General features: G+C 37.7%; 1 protein-coding gene across 2 annotated transcripts in view; it reads right to left on the minus strand.

Annotated features, from left to right (window-relative positions):
- APOOL (apolipoprotein O like) overlaps window positions 1-13,124 on the minus strand; it is a 123,047-nt gene extending 109,923 nt beyond the window's left edge. For both annotated transcript variants that reach the window (XM_027609646.1, XM_027609644.1), the window contains exon 1: window positions 13,020-13,124. In XM_027609646.1, the coding sequence (XP_027465447.1) occupies window positions 13,020-13,034 (15 nt within the window). In that variant the 5' untranslated portion in view covers window positions 13,035-13,124. The remainder of the gene's footprint in view (window positions 1-13,019) is intronic.
- Between the last annotated feature and the right edge of the window lie 973 nt (window positions 13,125-14,097).

Below are 14,097 nucleotides of genomic sequence, written 5' to 3' on the forward strand. Positions count from 1 at the left end.
AGTCAGAAGGGAGTGGCATGATATATTCAACGTGCTGAATGGGAAAAATAGCAAGGCTATCATTCAAAATAGAAGGGGAGATAAAGAGTTTTCCAAACAAACAAAAACTAAAGGAGCTCCTCACCACTAAACCACCCCTGCAAAAAATATTAAAGGAGACTCTGAGTGGAAAAATCTCCAGAAACAATGACAAAACAAGTAATGACATTAAATACATATCTATCAATAATTACTCTGAATGTAAATGGACTAAATGCTCCAAGCAAAAGACATAGAGTGTAAGAATGGATAAAAAAACAAGACCCAAGGGGCATCTGGGTGGCTCCATCAGTTAAGTGACCGACTCTTGATTTCAACTTAGGTTGTGATCTCAGTGTGGTGAGATCAAGCCCCAGGTCAGGCTCCATGCTCAGCATGTAAATAAAATCTTTAAAAAACAAAAACAAAAACAAGACCCAAGTATATACTGCCTACAAGAGATTTATTATAAACCTAGAGTCACTTGCACATTGAAAGTGAGGGGAGGGAGAAACATTTATCATGCAAATGGATGTTACATGAAAGCCAGAGTACCAATACTTATATTGGAAAACTATACTTTATTTTTTTTTATTTTAAGTTCAATTAATTAACAATATAGTGTATTATTAGTTTCAGAGGTAGAGTTCAGTGATTCATCAATTGCATACAACACCCAGTGCTCATTCCATCACGTGCCCTCCTTCATGCCCACCACCCAGTTACCCCATCCCCCCCACTACCTCCCCTCCAGCAAGCCTCAGTTTCTTTCCTATGCTTAAGAAGTCTCTTATGGTTTGTCTCCCTCTCTGGTTTCATCTTGTTTTATTCTTCCCAGGTTGGTTGGTTGGTTTGTTTGTTTTACTAACCAGAATCCTGCTGTATGTACTGTTCTTTGATGTGCTTGCTGGAGATGTTCTCAGCCGAGCACACTCCTTTTATCCATTCTATATTCCACAGAAATAATTAGATGTTTGGGTTGCTTCATTCTGCTGTTATAATTATGCCCACTTTTGTGCACAAACTTGAGCACAGGGGCTGGAATTTGAGGGGAAGAGTGTCAATTTGAGCCCTTGGCAATCTGAGGAAAACTACACTTTAAACACTTTAAACAGAAGACTGTAACAAGAGATGAAGAGTACTATACCATAATAAAGGGGGCAATCCAACAAGAAGATCTAACAATTGTAATTATTTATGCACCCAATAAGGGAGCAGCCAAATATATAAAACAATTAATAACAAATGTAAAGGAACTCATTGATAATAACACAATAACAGCAGGGGGCTTTAAACTCCACTTACACCAATGGACAGATCATCTAGGCAGAAAGTCAACAAGGAAACAACAGCTTTGAATGACACACTGGACTAGATGGACTTAACAGACTGTTCAGAACATTCCATCCTAAAACAGCAGAATACACATTCTTTTCAAGTTCACATGGGACACTCTCCACAATAGAGCACATACTAGGTCACAAATCATTCCTCAACAAATAACAAAAAGATTGAGATCCATACCAAGCATCTTTTCTGACAACAATGCTATGGAACTTGAAGCCAACCACAAGAAAATATTTGGAAAGACCACAAATACATGGAGGTTAAAGAACATTCTACTGAACAATGAATGGGTCAATCCATTCAAGGAAATTAAAAAAAAAATACATGAAAACGAAAACTAAACAGTCCAAAACCTCTGGGATGCAGCAAAAGCAGTCCTAAGAGGGAAGTATATAGAGCAATACATGCCTACCTTAATAAGCAAGAAAAATCTCAAATACACAACCTAACCAACCTTATACCTAAAAGAGCTATTAAAGGAACAACAAAGCCAGCAAAAGGAAGAAAATAATGAAGATTCGTGCAGAAAAAAATGGTACAGAAACTAAAAAAAAAAAAAAAAAAAAAAAGATCAGTGAACCAGGAGCTGGTTCTTTGGAAAAAAAAAAAAAAACAATAAAATTGATAAACCCTTAGCCAGATTGAACAAAACAGAAGAGAAAGGACCCATTTAAATAAAACCACCATTAAAAGAGGAGAAATAACAACCAACACCACAGAAATATGAACAATTATAAAAAGAATATTATGAAAAATTATATACCACCAAATTGAACAATCTGGAAGAAATGAATATATTCCTAGAAAGATTTAAATTACCAAAACTGAAAAAGTAAGAAAAAGAAAACTTGAACAGACTGATAATCAGCAAAGAAACAGAATCACTAATCAAAAATCTCCCAACAAATAAAAGTTCAGGGCCACATGGCTTCACAGGCAAATTCTACCAAACATGTAAAGAAGAGTTAATACCCGTTCTTCTCAAAATATTCCAAAAGACAGAAAAAGTAGGAAAACTTCCAAATTCTTTCTATGAGACGAGCATTACCCTGATACCAAAACAAGATAAAGACACCCCTAAAAGAGGGTAAGAACCATAAAATCCATTCAACAGATGCAGAAAAAGCATTTGATAAAGTACAACATACATTCATGATAAAAACCCTCAACAGATTAGGGTTAGAAAGAATGTACAACATAATAAAGGCCATAGATTAAAAAAAAAAAAAGAAACTCACAGCTAATATCATCCACAATAGGGAAAAACTGAGAGCTTTTCCTCTAAGGTTGGGAACAAGACAAGGATGTCCACTCTAATCATTGTTTTTTAACACAGTACCAGCCACAGCAATCAGACAACAAAAAGAAATAAAAGCATCCAAATCAGCAAGGAAGAAGTCAAACTTTCAGTATTTGCGCATGACATGATACTCTATACAGAAAACCTTAAAGACTCCACTAAAAAACTACTAGAACTGATACACTAATTCAGTAAGGTCACAGGATACAAAATCAAGGTACAGAGATCTGTTGCATTTCTATACACCAATAATGAAGCAGCAGAAAGGGAAATCAAGGAATCAATTCCATTTACAATTGCACCAAAAACCGTAAAATACCTAGGAATAAATTTAACCAAAGAGGTGAAAGACATGTATACAACATTCATTAAAGAAATCGAAGAGGAAAGAGAGTATTGGAAAGACATGCCATGCCTGTGGATTGGAAAAACAAATACTGTTAAAATGTCTATACTACCCAAAGCAATCTACACATTTAATGAAATCCCTTCTCAAAATATCATCAGGATTTTTCACAGAGCTAGAACAAACAATCCTAAGATTTGTGTGGAACCAGAAAAGACTGTGAATAGCCAAAGCAACCTTGAAAAGGAAAAGCAAAGCTGGAGATATCACAATTCCTTACCTCAAGCTATATTACAAAGCTGTAGTGATCAAGACAGTAGGGTACTGGTACAAAAATAGACACATAAGTCAATGGAACATACCAGAAAACCCAGAAAGGAACCCACACTATATGGTCAATTAATCTTTGACAAAGCAGGAAAGAATATCCAATTGGAAAAAAAAAGACGGTCTCTTCAACAAATGGTGTTGGGAAAACTGGACAGCAACATGCAAAAGAATGAAACTGGACCACTTTCTCACACTATACACAAAAATAAATTCAAAATGGATGAAAGATCTAAATGTGAGACACAAAACCATCAAAATCCTAGAGAACATAGGTAGTAACCTCTTTGACACCAGCCTTAGCAACTTCCTACTAGATAATTCTCTTGAGGCAAGGGAAACAAAAGCAAAAACAAACTATTGGGACTTTATCAAGATAAAAAGCTTCTGCAGAGCAAGGGAAATAATCAACAAAACTAAAAGGCCACCTATGGAATGGGAGAAGATATTTGCAAATAACATATCTGATAAAGGGTTAGCATCCAAAATATATAACAAACTTATAAAACTCAACACCAAAAAACAAATAATCTAATTAAAAATGGGCATGAATAGACATTTTTCCAAAGAAGATATACAGAAGGTCAACAGACACATGAAAAGATGCTCAACATCACTCATCATCAGGGAAATACAAATCAAAACTACAATGAGGTATCACCCCTCAACAGTGAGAATGGCTAAAATCAACAACACAAGAAACAACAGATATTGGGGAGGATGTTCACAAAGGGGAACCTTCTTGCGGTGTTGGTGGGAATCCAAACTGGTGCAGCCGCTCTGGAAAACAGTATGGAGCTGCCTCAAAAAGTTAAAAACAGAACTATCCTATAATCCAGCAATTATACTATTAAGGATTTACCTAAAAATACATGTTGTGATGAGCATTGGGTGTTATACACAACTAATGAATCGTGAACACTACATCAAAAACTTATGATGTACTATATGCTGGCTAACTGAACATAATAAAAAAAATACTAATTCAAAGGGAGACATGCACCCCAATGTTTATAGCAGCATTATCTACAATAGCCAAATTAAGGAAACAGCCCAAATGTCCATCAACTAATGGATGGATAAAGAAGTGTGTGTGTGTGTGTGTGTGTGTGTGTGTGTGTGTGTGTAATGGAATATTACTCAGTCGTAAAAAAGAATGAGATCTAGCCCTTTGCAAAGACATGGGTGGAGCTAGAGAGTATTATGCTAAGCGACCAATAAGTCAGTCAGAAAAAGACACATACCATATGATTTCACTTATATGTGGATTTTAACAAACAAAACAAAGAGCACAAGGGAAAAAAAAGAGAGAGAGAAAGGCAAATCAAAAACAAACTTTTAACTACAAAGAACAAACTGATGGTTACCAGAGGGGACGTGGGTAGGGGGATAGGTTAAACAGATGATGGCGATTAAGGATTGCAGTTGTTTTGATGAGCACCAGGTCTTGTATGGAAGTAATGAATCACTATATTGTACACCTGAAACTAAAATTATACTGTATGCTAACTAACTGTAATTTAAATAAAAACTTGAAAAGACAAAAAAATAAAGTGCCTGTGAAAAAACTATAGGTGTAAAACAGCAACAAACTACAAAGCCTTTAGCATCTCAATATTCAAAGGTTTGAGACTCTATTATGCCTTAATTACACTCTTTATCCGTTAGGGTTCATAGATCAATGGAAATGGTACTCTCATTCCTACTCTACTAGAATTTTACCCCCTTCAATTAGGGTTATTCCTTTTTTTTTTAAGATTTATTTCTTTGAGAGACAGAGAGCAAGTGAGTGTGTGAGGGGAAGGGGGAAAGGGAGAGGGAGAGAATCTCCAGCAGACTCGCTACTGAGCACGGAGCCTGATATGGGGCTCAATACCACAACCCTGAGATCATGACCTGAGCTGAAATCAAGAGTTGATGCTTAATCAACTGAGCCACCCAGGCGCCCTCAATTAGGGTTATTCTTAAAGAAACCTTTCTTAAGTCATAAAAATTATTTTATGTTTCACATGACAGTTTTTGACTAAACAATCTCTGCAATAATCTCTCCATTCAAATTTCTTGTTTATTGGCTTACGGTTTGAACGATGAAGAGAGAAAGAACATTTTATACATAAAGGGTATGGTAACCAAAAAAGCACATTACATTTTATACTTTTTCAAAATTATTTATCATTAAAAGTATCATGAATAAGCATCAAGAGTCTGAAAGAAATCAAAATAAGTCTAAGAAGAAACAAGGCTGTGTATAAATATTCATTTCAATAAACAATTGATCATGTTAACACAACAAATTTCTATTCTACTTGCTTGAGACTACTGATACTCACAAGTTATCAATCCACTGGCCTGAATGAGGTGTGACTTAAATTGGGATCTAAAGGTCAGAAGAAATAATGGCATTACACTAAGTGCTGGGAATATATTATTTTAAACACTGAGAATAATAGGAGCTAGAAATTATTGGATGTCTGCTATAACCCATGCATAGTGTTGTGCACATAATATACTATCTACTTAGTATTTCCTAGTATAAAACTCTAGGGGATAAGTACTATTCTTATCCTAAGGGTTCAGATAAGAAAACTGAGGTTTCCACAGGTTAAGTGATTTGCCCCAAGTCATACAGCTAGTCTATGGTATAGCAGGGAAACTCACATGGGTCCAAGGAGATTTGCATATTATAGTTCATAATAGCATTATTTGTAATAGAAAAAAGTGACTACAGTATCAAGAGAATGAAGAAATAAACGTGTTATATTCGAATAATAGAATACTATGCACGTGAAAATAAATGAACTACAGCTACACATAAAAACGTATGTATCACAAACTGCTACTTGATAAAAACACGTGGCAGAAGAATAGATACCACATAAATAAAATTTATATAAAGCTAAAAAGCACACAAAACAACAGTGTATAAAGTTTAGTAATGCATGTATATAGAGTAAAAGTCTCAAAACACACATAGCAATATTAAATACAAGTCAGGAAAATAGCTATGGGGGGTTTAGGAAGTAAGGGGAATGCAATCAGAGTTGGAGGGATACACAGGAGGTTTCACCTACATTTACAGTGTTCATTAATGCCTTTTTGATAACTGTAATATTTTACATTAAATTTAAAAATCATAAATAATTTTGGATTTATTTCAATGGCTCTCTACTACCTTCAAAATAAAATTCCAACATATCCTAGCATTCAAACCCTCCACCATCTTGCTGTTTTTTATCCTTGAGAAACCAATTTCCCAATTTAAATTACAAGAGGTTAATAAGTTAGGTTTTAATAGCAATTCTAAAAATGTTCTACCATATTTCAACAACTTTACTACTTACTTCCGGAAAGTATTCAAAAAAAGTAAATTTATACCAGACAGACCATGAACCCCAAAAGTATATCCGTCCATTGCCTTGGCCCTTCTAAGAAGCTTCAGAGCTTCTGACAATTATAGTGTTCCCTTCTATGATTCCTAACATAGGTTGCTATGCTTTGAACTACAGGACTGATGCCCTGGCCAAAACTGACTAGACTAGGGATTGGAACCTGAGCCAAAGGCAGCCAACTAGAGGCTGTCTTATAAAGGGGCCTGAGGTGCAATTTCTGCCCAACAGGGGTACTTTGTAGTGGTTAGTGTCTAGCCAACCCAATCAAATCCTTTCTCTAGGAAAGTCTTGATATAAAACATGTAGAGTTAGCAGAAACAGAACAGTCCAGTCATGAGATTGGTAACTACCAGAGTTGCTATGATATTCTGAATGGTTCTTCTTGAGGTTTGTTTGGCTGGTGAGACACTTTCCTAGGCCTTCTTGCTAAACTATGCATCCTTTCATTAAAACACTGCTTAAGATAAGTTGAACATGCCATAGTTCTCTATAACCTTAGGATACATGACAAGCAATATTTTATTTCCATATTCAATGACGTTCACAGAACACCTAACCACCATCTGTGAGGATGGCATTACAGGGAAGTCAGTCATGTGGGTGTGGGAGGAGGCAACGCACACATCACTTTCACTTTATGGCATAAAGTGATATCCTGGAACCTATACCAAACATAGTTAAATAGGCTAAGGGTTTCAAAGCTTAACTTTCAAAGTTGCACTGAAAATAAACATGTTCAACAATGCTAAGTGGAAACAGGAACACTGATTTTGCTAATGATAAACACCAGTCTTTCCAACTTAACAAATTTCACTTTGTTAGGTTCTATTTTCTGGTATAACTTACATGAAACAAGGAAAGGAAACAGACAAGGACTAAAATTGACACAAAGGAATATGCAGCTGGTATTATCAAGGATTTTAAAACCTTAAGTCCTATGATGTCCATGTTCCTCTCCATATCCACCATCCTTGGCCCAAGCCCCAAAATATAATCCCAGTCATGTATTATCTCCTGTATTCTAATTTCTACAGTGCTCTGTATTTTCTCTCCACTGACCAAACTTTCTGCTATTCCTCAAAACTCCGAAAGTCCTTGCATTGTGTCTACCCTCCCCTCTCCTTGCCTGAAATGAAACATGACTGTTCTGTGAGGTCTCTACTTCCCTTATAATCCTGAAGACGAGGCTATTCAAAGTGTCTCAGGGAAAGGAGGTTAATTTTCTTCTTCCTGATATTCAATGCTACTTCTAAGCTATTACTTCTTCACCCTTAGGTAAAAACCTCTGTTCTTATTAGTGAGGAAGTAGAACAACTAGAACTCTCTTGAATGGAATGTAAATTGGTATAACCACTTTGAAAAACTATTTGGCAGTATCTACCAAAGCTACATGCCCTATGACCTGGCAATCCCACTCCTAGGTGTATACACAATAGAAATGTACATTTATGTGCACCAAAAAGACATACAGAAGAATGTTCACAGGGTCATTATTTGTGTAATAGCTCAAAACTGAAGATAATTCAAATGTTCATCAAGAGTAGAATGGATAGGGGTGCCTGGGTGGCTCAGTCGGTTAAGCGGCTGCCTTCGGCTCAGGTCATGATCCCAGGGTCCTGGGATCGAGCCCCATGTCCAGCTCCCTGCTCAGCAGAGAGCCTGCTTCTCCCTCTCCCTCTGCCTGCCGCTCTGCCTACTTGTGCTCTCTATCTCTCTGTCAAATAAATAAATAAAATCTTTAAAAAAAAAAAAAAAGAGTAGAATGGATAAATAAATCATGATACATTCACCTTCTTAAATGTCATACAGTAATAAAAATGAATTAGTGTTACATGCATAATGGCTGAATCTCAGAAACATAATATTGGGTGAAAGAAGCCAGACATAACACAGTATATACTGTACCATTCCATTTATCTGAAGCTCAAAAATAAGCAAAAATAATCTATGGTGGAGGATAACAATGTAGAGGAACAGAAGGAAAGGTTTCTGGGCTGTTGGTAATGCTCTTTTTTTTTTTTTAATTTGGGTTCTGATTCAATAAACATGATCATTTTATGAAAATTTACCAAGCTGTTTATGACTTGTGTACTTTGCTGGATATATGCTATACTTCAATTAAAAAAAAGTTTATATAAAAGAAATAAAAGTAACTCTGCTACTTTGAAGTTCATACCATCTATCTATTCATTCTTAGCACTATCATCTACCTGCCTCCTGGTCACTGCATCACATCAAAGAGTTAGAATCCTGGTTAGCAGTCTTCTATACTCTAAATCCTGCTTTAACTAAGAATGACTTTAATATGCTTGTGGACAAACCACCCAAAAGCCTCCTCTCACCCTTTTACCTTACCTCCATAGACCTTCATATTCACTCCACTGTGGCTATCCACTCCATGAGTATACTCTGAACTTACCATTACCCAGAACTTGCTAATAGCTAAAATCATACATTGAACAAGCTTTTTTCTAACTACAACCTCCTGTTACACCTTTGATTTTCTTTCTGCTCTACTCCTGTTCTTTGAGCTAATAAAATTACCTACATTCGAAAACCTTTCATAAGAATGAAATGATGTGCATCAACAGCTTGGCAGTGTCAGACACACAGGAAGTGCTCAATAAATGGTAGCCATATTTAGTTTTTTCTTTTTTTAAAGATTTTATTTATTATTTAAGAGAGAGAGAGAGAGAATGAGCAGGAGGAGGGACAGAGGGAGAGGGAGAAGCAGACTCCCCACTGAGCAGGGAGCCCAATGCAGGGCTCTATCCCAGGACCCTGAGATCATGACCTGAGCCAAAGACAGATGCTTAACCAATTGAGCCACCCAGGTGCCCCCACATTTTAATAATAAGTATTTTATCATAAATTTTCTTTCGAGACTCACATTTTCCTCAAATTCACTCAACCTCTGGCATGAAAGAAACTTGGCGTTTGTCTAACACTACTATATTCTTCCCAGTCCTTTTTTTTAAAAGATTTATTTATTTGAGAGGGAGGTGGGGAGGGGCAGAAGGAGAGAGAGAGAGAGAGAAATTTTAGCCGACTCTGCACTCGGCACAGAGCCCGACAGGGCCTGTGCAGAAACTAAGAGAGGTTTAACCGACTGCACAACCCAGGTGCCTCTCCTACCAAACCTTTTAAATGAAGGCCAGCCCTCAAGCCATTCTTTCTGATTCAAGAAGTCAGGAGGAAAAAATCAACATAGTCCTTATTCCTTGAGGGTAATTCCATGTCAGTGTTCCACTATCATATCTGCTCAACAAGCTCTATTTCAAGATTTATGTAATATTTTTTAGAGTTTTCTGCCAACTTGCTGGGATCCCCTCTATCTTACACTTTGTTATTAAACTCTGGGGCTTCAAAATGAACACAGATCACCCTTTTGGTACCTTGGCTTCACAAATGCTTCCTCAAACTTAAGCCTCATAATCGGGACTCAGATCATGTAATTTCAGATCCAGCTCTACTGCTTGCTACCATGTGACTGTGGGCAAGTTATTCAAACTTTCTAAGCTTCAGTTTCCTTACCTGTAAAATGCTGATAACTACCTACTCATAGGGCCACTGTGAAGCATAAATGAGAAAATGCACGTAAAATGCTCGGCAAAAATGCCTAGCACAGTAAATGTTTAATAACTTAATAGCTAGCTGTGATAACAATTATTATCTTTCCTCTATATCAGTTTTAAGATTTTACTTATCTATCAGAGAGAGAGAGAGCACAAGCATGGAGAGCAGTAGGCAGAGGGAGAAGCAGGCTCCCCTCTGAGCAAGGAGCCTGATGTGGGACTCGATCCCAGGGTCCTGGGATCATGACCTGGGCCAAAGGCAGACACCTCACCAACTGAGCCACCCATGCATCCCACCTCTATACTAGTTTTTGGCACATTTTGCCTTGTCACCAAACCGGCTCAGGCCTCCTGACTTTGTTTTTCCAGTTTTATCAAGATATAATTGACAGTCTCATGACTATTTTAAATGAAAAGACACCTTTTCTGGAATTTGTTACCTGTATCTCAAGATTTATTTCCTTCCTTTTACCACACACTTTTCCAAAGAGTAATGTACCCTTCCTTTCAGAAGCAAGGAGTAATGGAAGGATCATGGACTTTGGAGCCAAATATACCTGCATTTGAACCTGACTCTGCCACTTGGCAGCAATATGACCTGGAGCAAGCACTTTTTCTAAGCCTGTTTTTTCATAAATAAAATGGGGATACTACCCCATTTCTTAGGGTCATCAAAAGGACTAAAATGAAATAATACATGTAGAGCAGCTGGCCAAAGTAAGTGCTAAATTAAGGCCAGTTTCCCACCCCTTAGCCTTTCCTTAACCCCTTACAATCTAGGTTCTCCCTCTATCACTTTATTGATACTGGTTTTTCTCACTTCAGCTCTTATTAGCATTATGATTTGGGGCAATTTACTTGACTTCTCTCAACCTTAGTTTTTCGTTTGTAAAACGGTGATCATAATAACTACAAGATAAAGTTGTCTTGAGATTTAAGTGAAATAACATATGTAAAGTACTTTTGCATGGTACCTGATCTTGTAGTAAGCACTTAACAAATGGTAGCTTCCAGTGACTTATTAATGGCTAAATCAAAAGACTGTTCAACTCTCTCCTCTAGGCTTCAGTGACAACACTCTATTCTGGTTTGCTTTTCACCACTGACTATTCCTTCTGTCTCTGCACCGCCTCCATGAAGTCGTTCTTTATTCTCCTCAACCAGGTTTGAGTTCTCTCTTTTGAACCCTCAGATCACTTTGTACTTCTCCTGAGGCAAGGCACTTTTCTTGCTCTGAATCAGAGTACACTACTTCATTGCCTAGCATATATTTATTCCTGTAGCTTTTATTGAGTACCTAATGTAAGTCATACCTGTGCTAGGGATACAAAAATTAATATCATAATTACTGTCCTCAAGCAGCTTATAAGAGGGTAGAACAGGCAAGTAGTCTATTATTTGAAATGTGATAAGTCCTAAGGTAAAAGTATGCCCAGGGTCCTCTGGAAGCACAAAAAGGAGTTATTTATATTAGATTGGGGAAGTAGGGAACACTATCTTGGAAAACGCATTTTGTGCTTAGTATATGAGGAGGCAGTACACAAATAGCTGTTAAATGAACGAATAGACTTAAATAGGAACTAACTAGATGAGGATGTTTCCCATCAGGTCCGGAGAAATAGCCGGGGTAAAGGCTTGGAGTACAGACGTTAAAAAATTTCCTAGGAAACAATAGATGAAGCTGAAAAGCCAAGGCAGGGTTGGGTGTTGTAGACACAGGAGTCTGACCTGACCCCAGAGGGCAGATGATGAGTGCCAATAAAGGTTTTTAAGTAGGAAAGGGGTATAATCAGATTTGCATTTTACGATCAGTACTCTGGCAGTTAAGGGAAAATGGATTCCACGAGAGCTAGGCTAGAGACTGCGAGTCCAGTGACAAGGCTATTATGATAATTCCGATAAATTATGAGATGAGAATCAGAAATGCTGAAATGAAGAATGGTCAATCAAGATGGATACTGAGTCACCTTAAACTTTGGCTGAACTGAATTATTCATATTTGTATCTTCTGCAAGCAGTGCATTTTACACTTAAAACCCGCTACAAATACCCACCTGTAGATATTTGTCTACTACTAATATTGAAACCTACTTAGGGAACAGCAGCTAGCAGCCAGCTGAGTCACTTCCGGTACTTAGATTTCTAAGTAAAGGCATCTTTTCCCATTACAGAACTCAAAAGAAACTTAGGTAACCTATTATTCAAACCCGGAAAGGAACAACAGTGAATACAAACACCGCGCACTGCGTAGAAACTCTGAGATGTCTCTATCCTAGTCTATTTCACCTCCAAATGTTTGAACAAAGTCTTTCAAAGGGTCATGAGACTCCGCCCTGTGCGCCCAGTCGAATGCCCAGGATTTTTTACTCTTTGTTTCAGTTCAAGACCCACAAGTCTGCTGCTGCTTGTCGCCAAGCCAGCCTTTTTCACCCAGCCGTTCCCCAGTTTTCACGATGCCGCTGTATAAACAGTTAACTGCAGGGGACGGAGGAGAGAGTACTGTCCCAGGCTCAGGAAATCCAAGGGGGAGAGGTCGGTGTTTGGAGGCTGCAAACGTTTAAGATTCCCTGGCCTTGTCAGTTCTCTCACAACCCCACCTCCACCCCGCCTCTTGCTGTGGGGCTCCCTTCTGAAATTAGGAGGATCCCTTCTATAGTTACTAGAATGCTATCTGCACCCAGAAACTAAGGAAGGTTTTGGTTTTTTTTTAAACTTACCCTAACAGCCGCCATATCTGTGACCTTCTCCGTCTGAGTTTTTCACCATATGGTGGGCAGAGAGGGACAAAACAGCTCAACTCGGCTCACCTCACCAGCCCCGCCTGGTTACGTCCTTGTCTGCTGGCTCCGCCCTTTCTCCACTCTCCTAGTGCGGCTTTGGGAAGCTGCTACAGCTAGCCGGCTGTCTCTCGGTAAAACTGTTCATCCTCGTGACTGACTGTTCCTATCCTCCATAAAGCCTTTCAGAATACTTTCCATAATCCAGTTGAAAGCTGTTTTGCTGGGTGCAAAAGTTTGCACTATTTTCATTGTTTCGGACATATGTGATTTGTCTAGGTAAGGATCTAAAATCCAAGTCCAGCTGCATTAATAAATAACTATATAGTCAGGTCCAGGCAGATTGAACAAAGCTTTCTTAAAATTTTAAAGAGAAAGGAAAAGAGTTTTATTCAAGCCCAAGTGAATACAGTTGCCCGGAAACACAATCTTCACAAAGAAAGGAGTGCTCTTGGGAAGGAACATTTGGTCCAGGGTTTTATATATATATATATTTTTTCATAAAAAGTTACAAATCATCCTGAGGAAGGACATTCCAGAACGTTAAAGACTTTATCTTAGGTTTTTAATATGTGCAAGGCTGTATGACTTTAATTTTATGGGAACCAGGGAGATTTTTTTTTCTTTTTTCTTATCTTTATGTTTGGAATGCTCTTTTTTGGCTATTTTTTTAAATAAAGCACATGTACAATATGTGCCTGGCGCAGAAAGAAAGTCCATACTTTGAAGTTTTGCGGAGTCATTTTGACCTCGGTAAATGTTAAAGGATACATTCTCTGGGACCCCAGGAGCAGGACCCCCAAACACATGAAAAGTTGAAAATTTCTTGTATTTTATCAATCACTAAAAGAACATCTTACCTCTGTGATAAATGGTCAAATTCATACATTTTAAGACTGTCACTCTGACCGTCTTATATGCCAGGCACTTGTTCAACATACAGAACAATACAATGTCTTCACCCTCAACGAGCTTATGTTTCCAAAAGGAAAAGACAAACAAATGTTACGAAGTGCCA

Source organism: Zalophus californianus, chromosome X, assembly GCF_009762305.2.
Source record: "Zalophus californianus isolate mZalCal1 chromosome X, mZalCal1.pri.v2, whole genome shotgun sequence".
NCBI lineage: Eukaryota > Metazoa > Chordata > Mammalia > Carnivora > Otariidae > Zalophus > Zalophus californianus.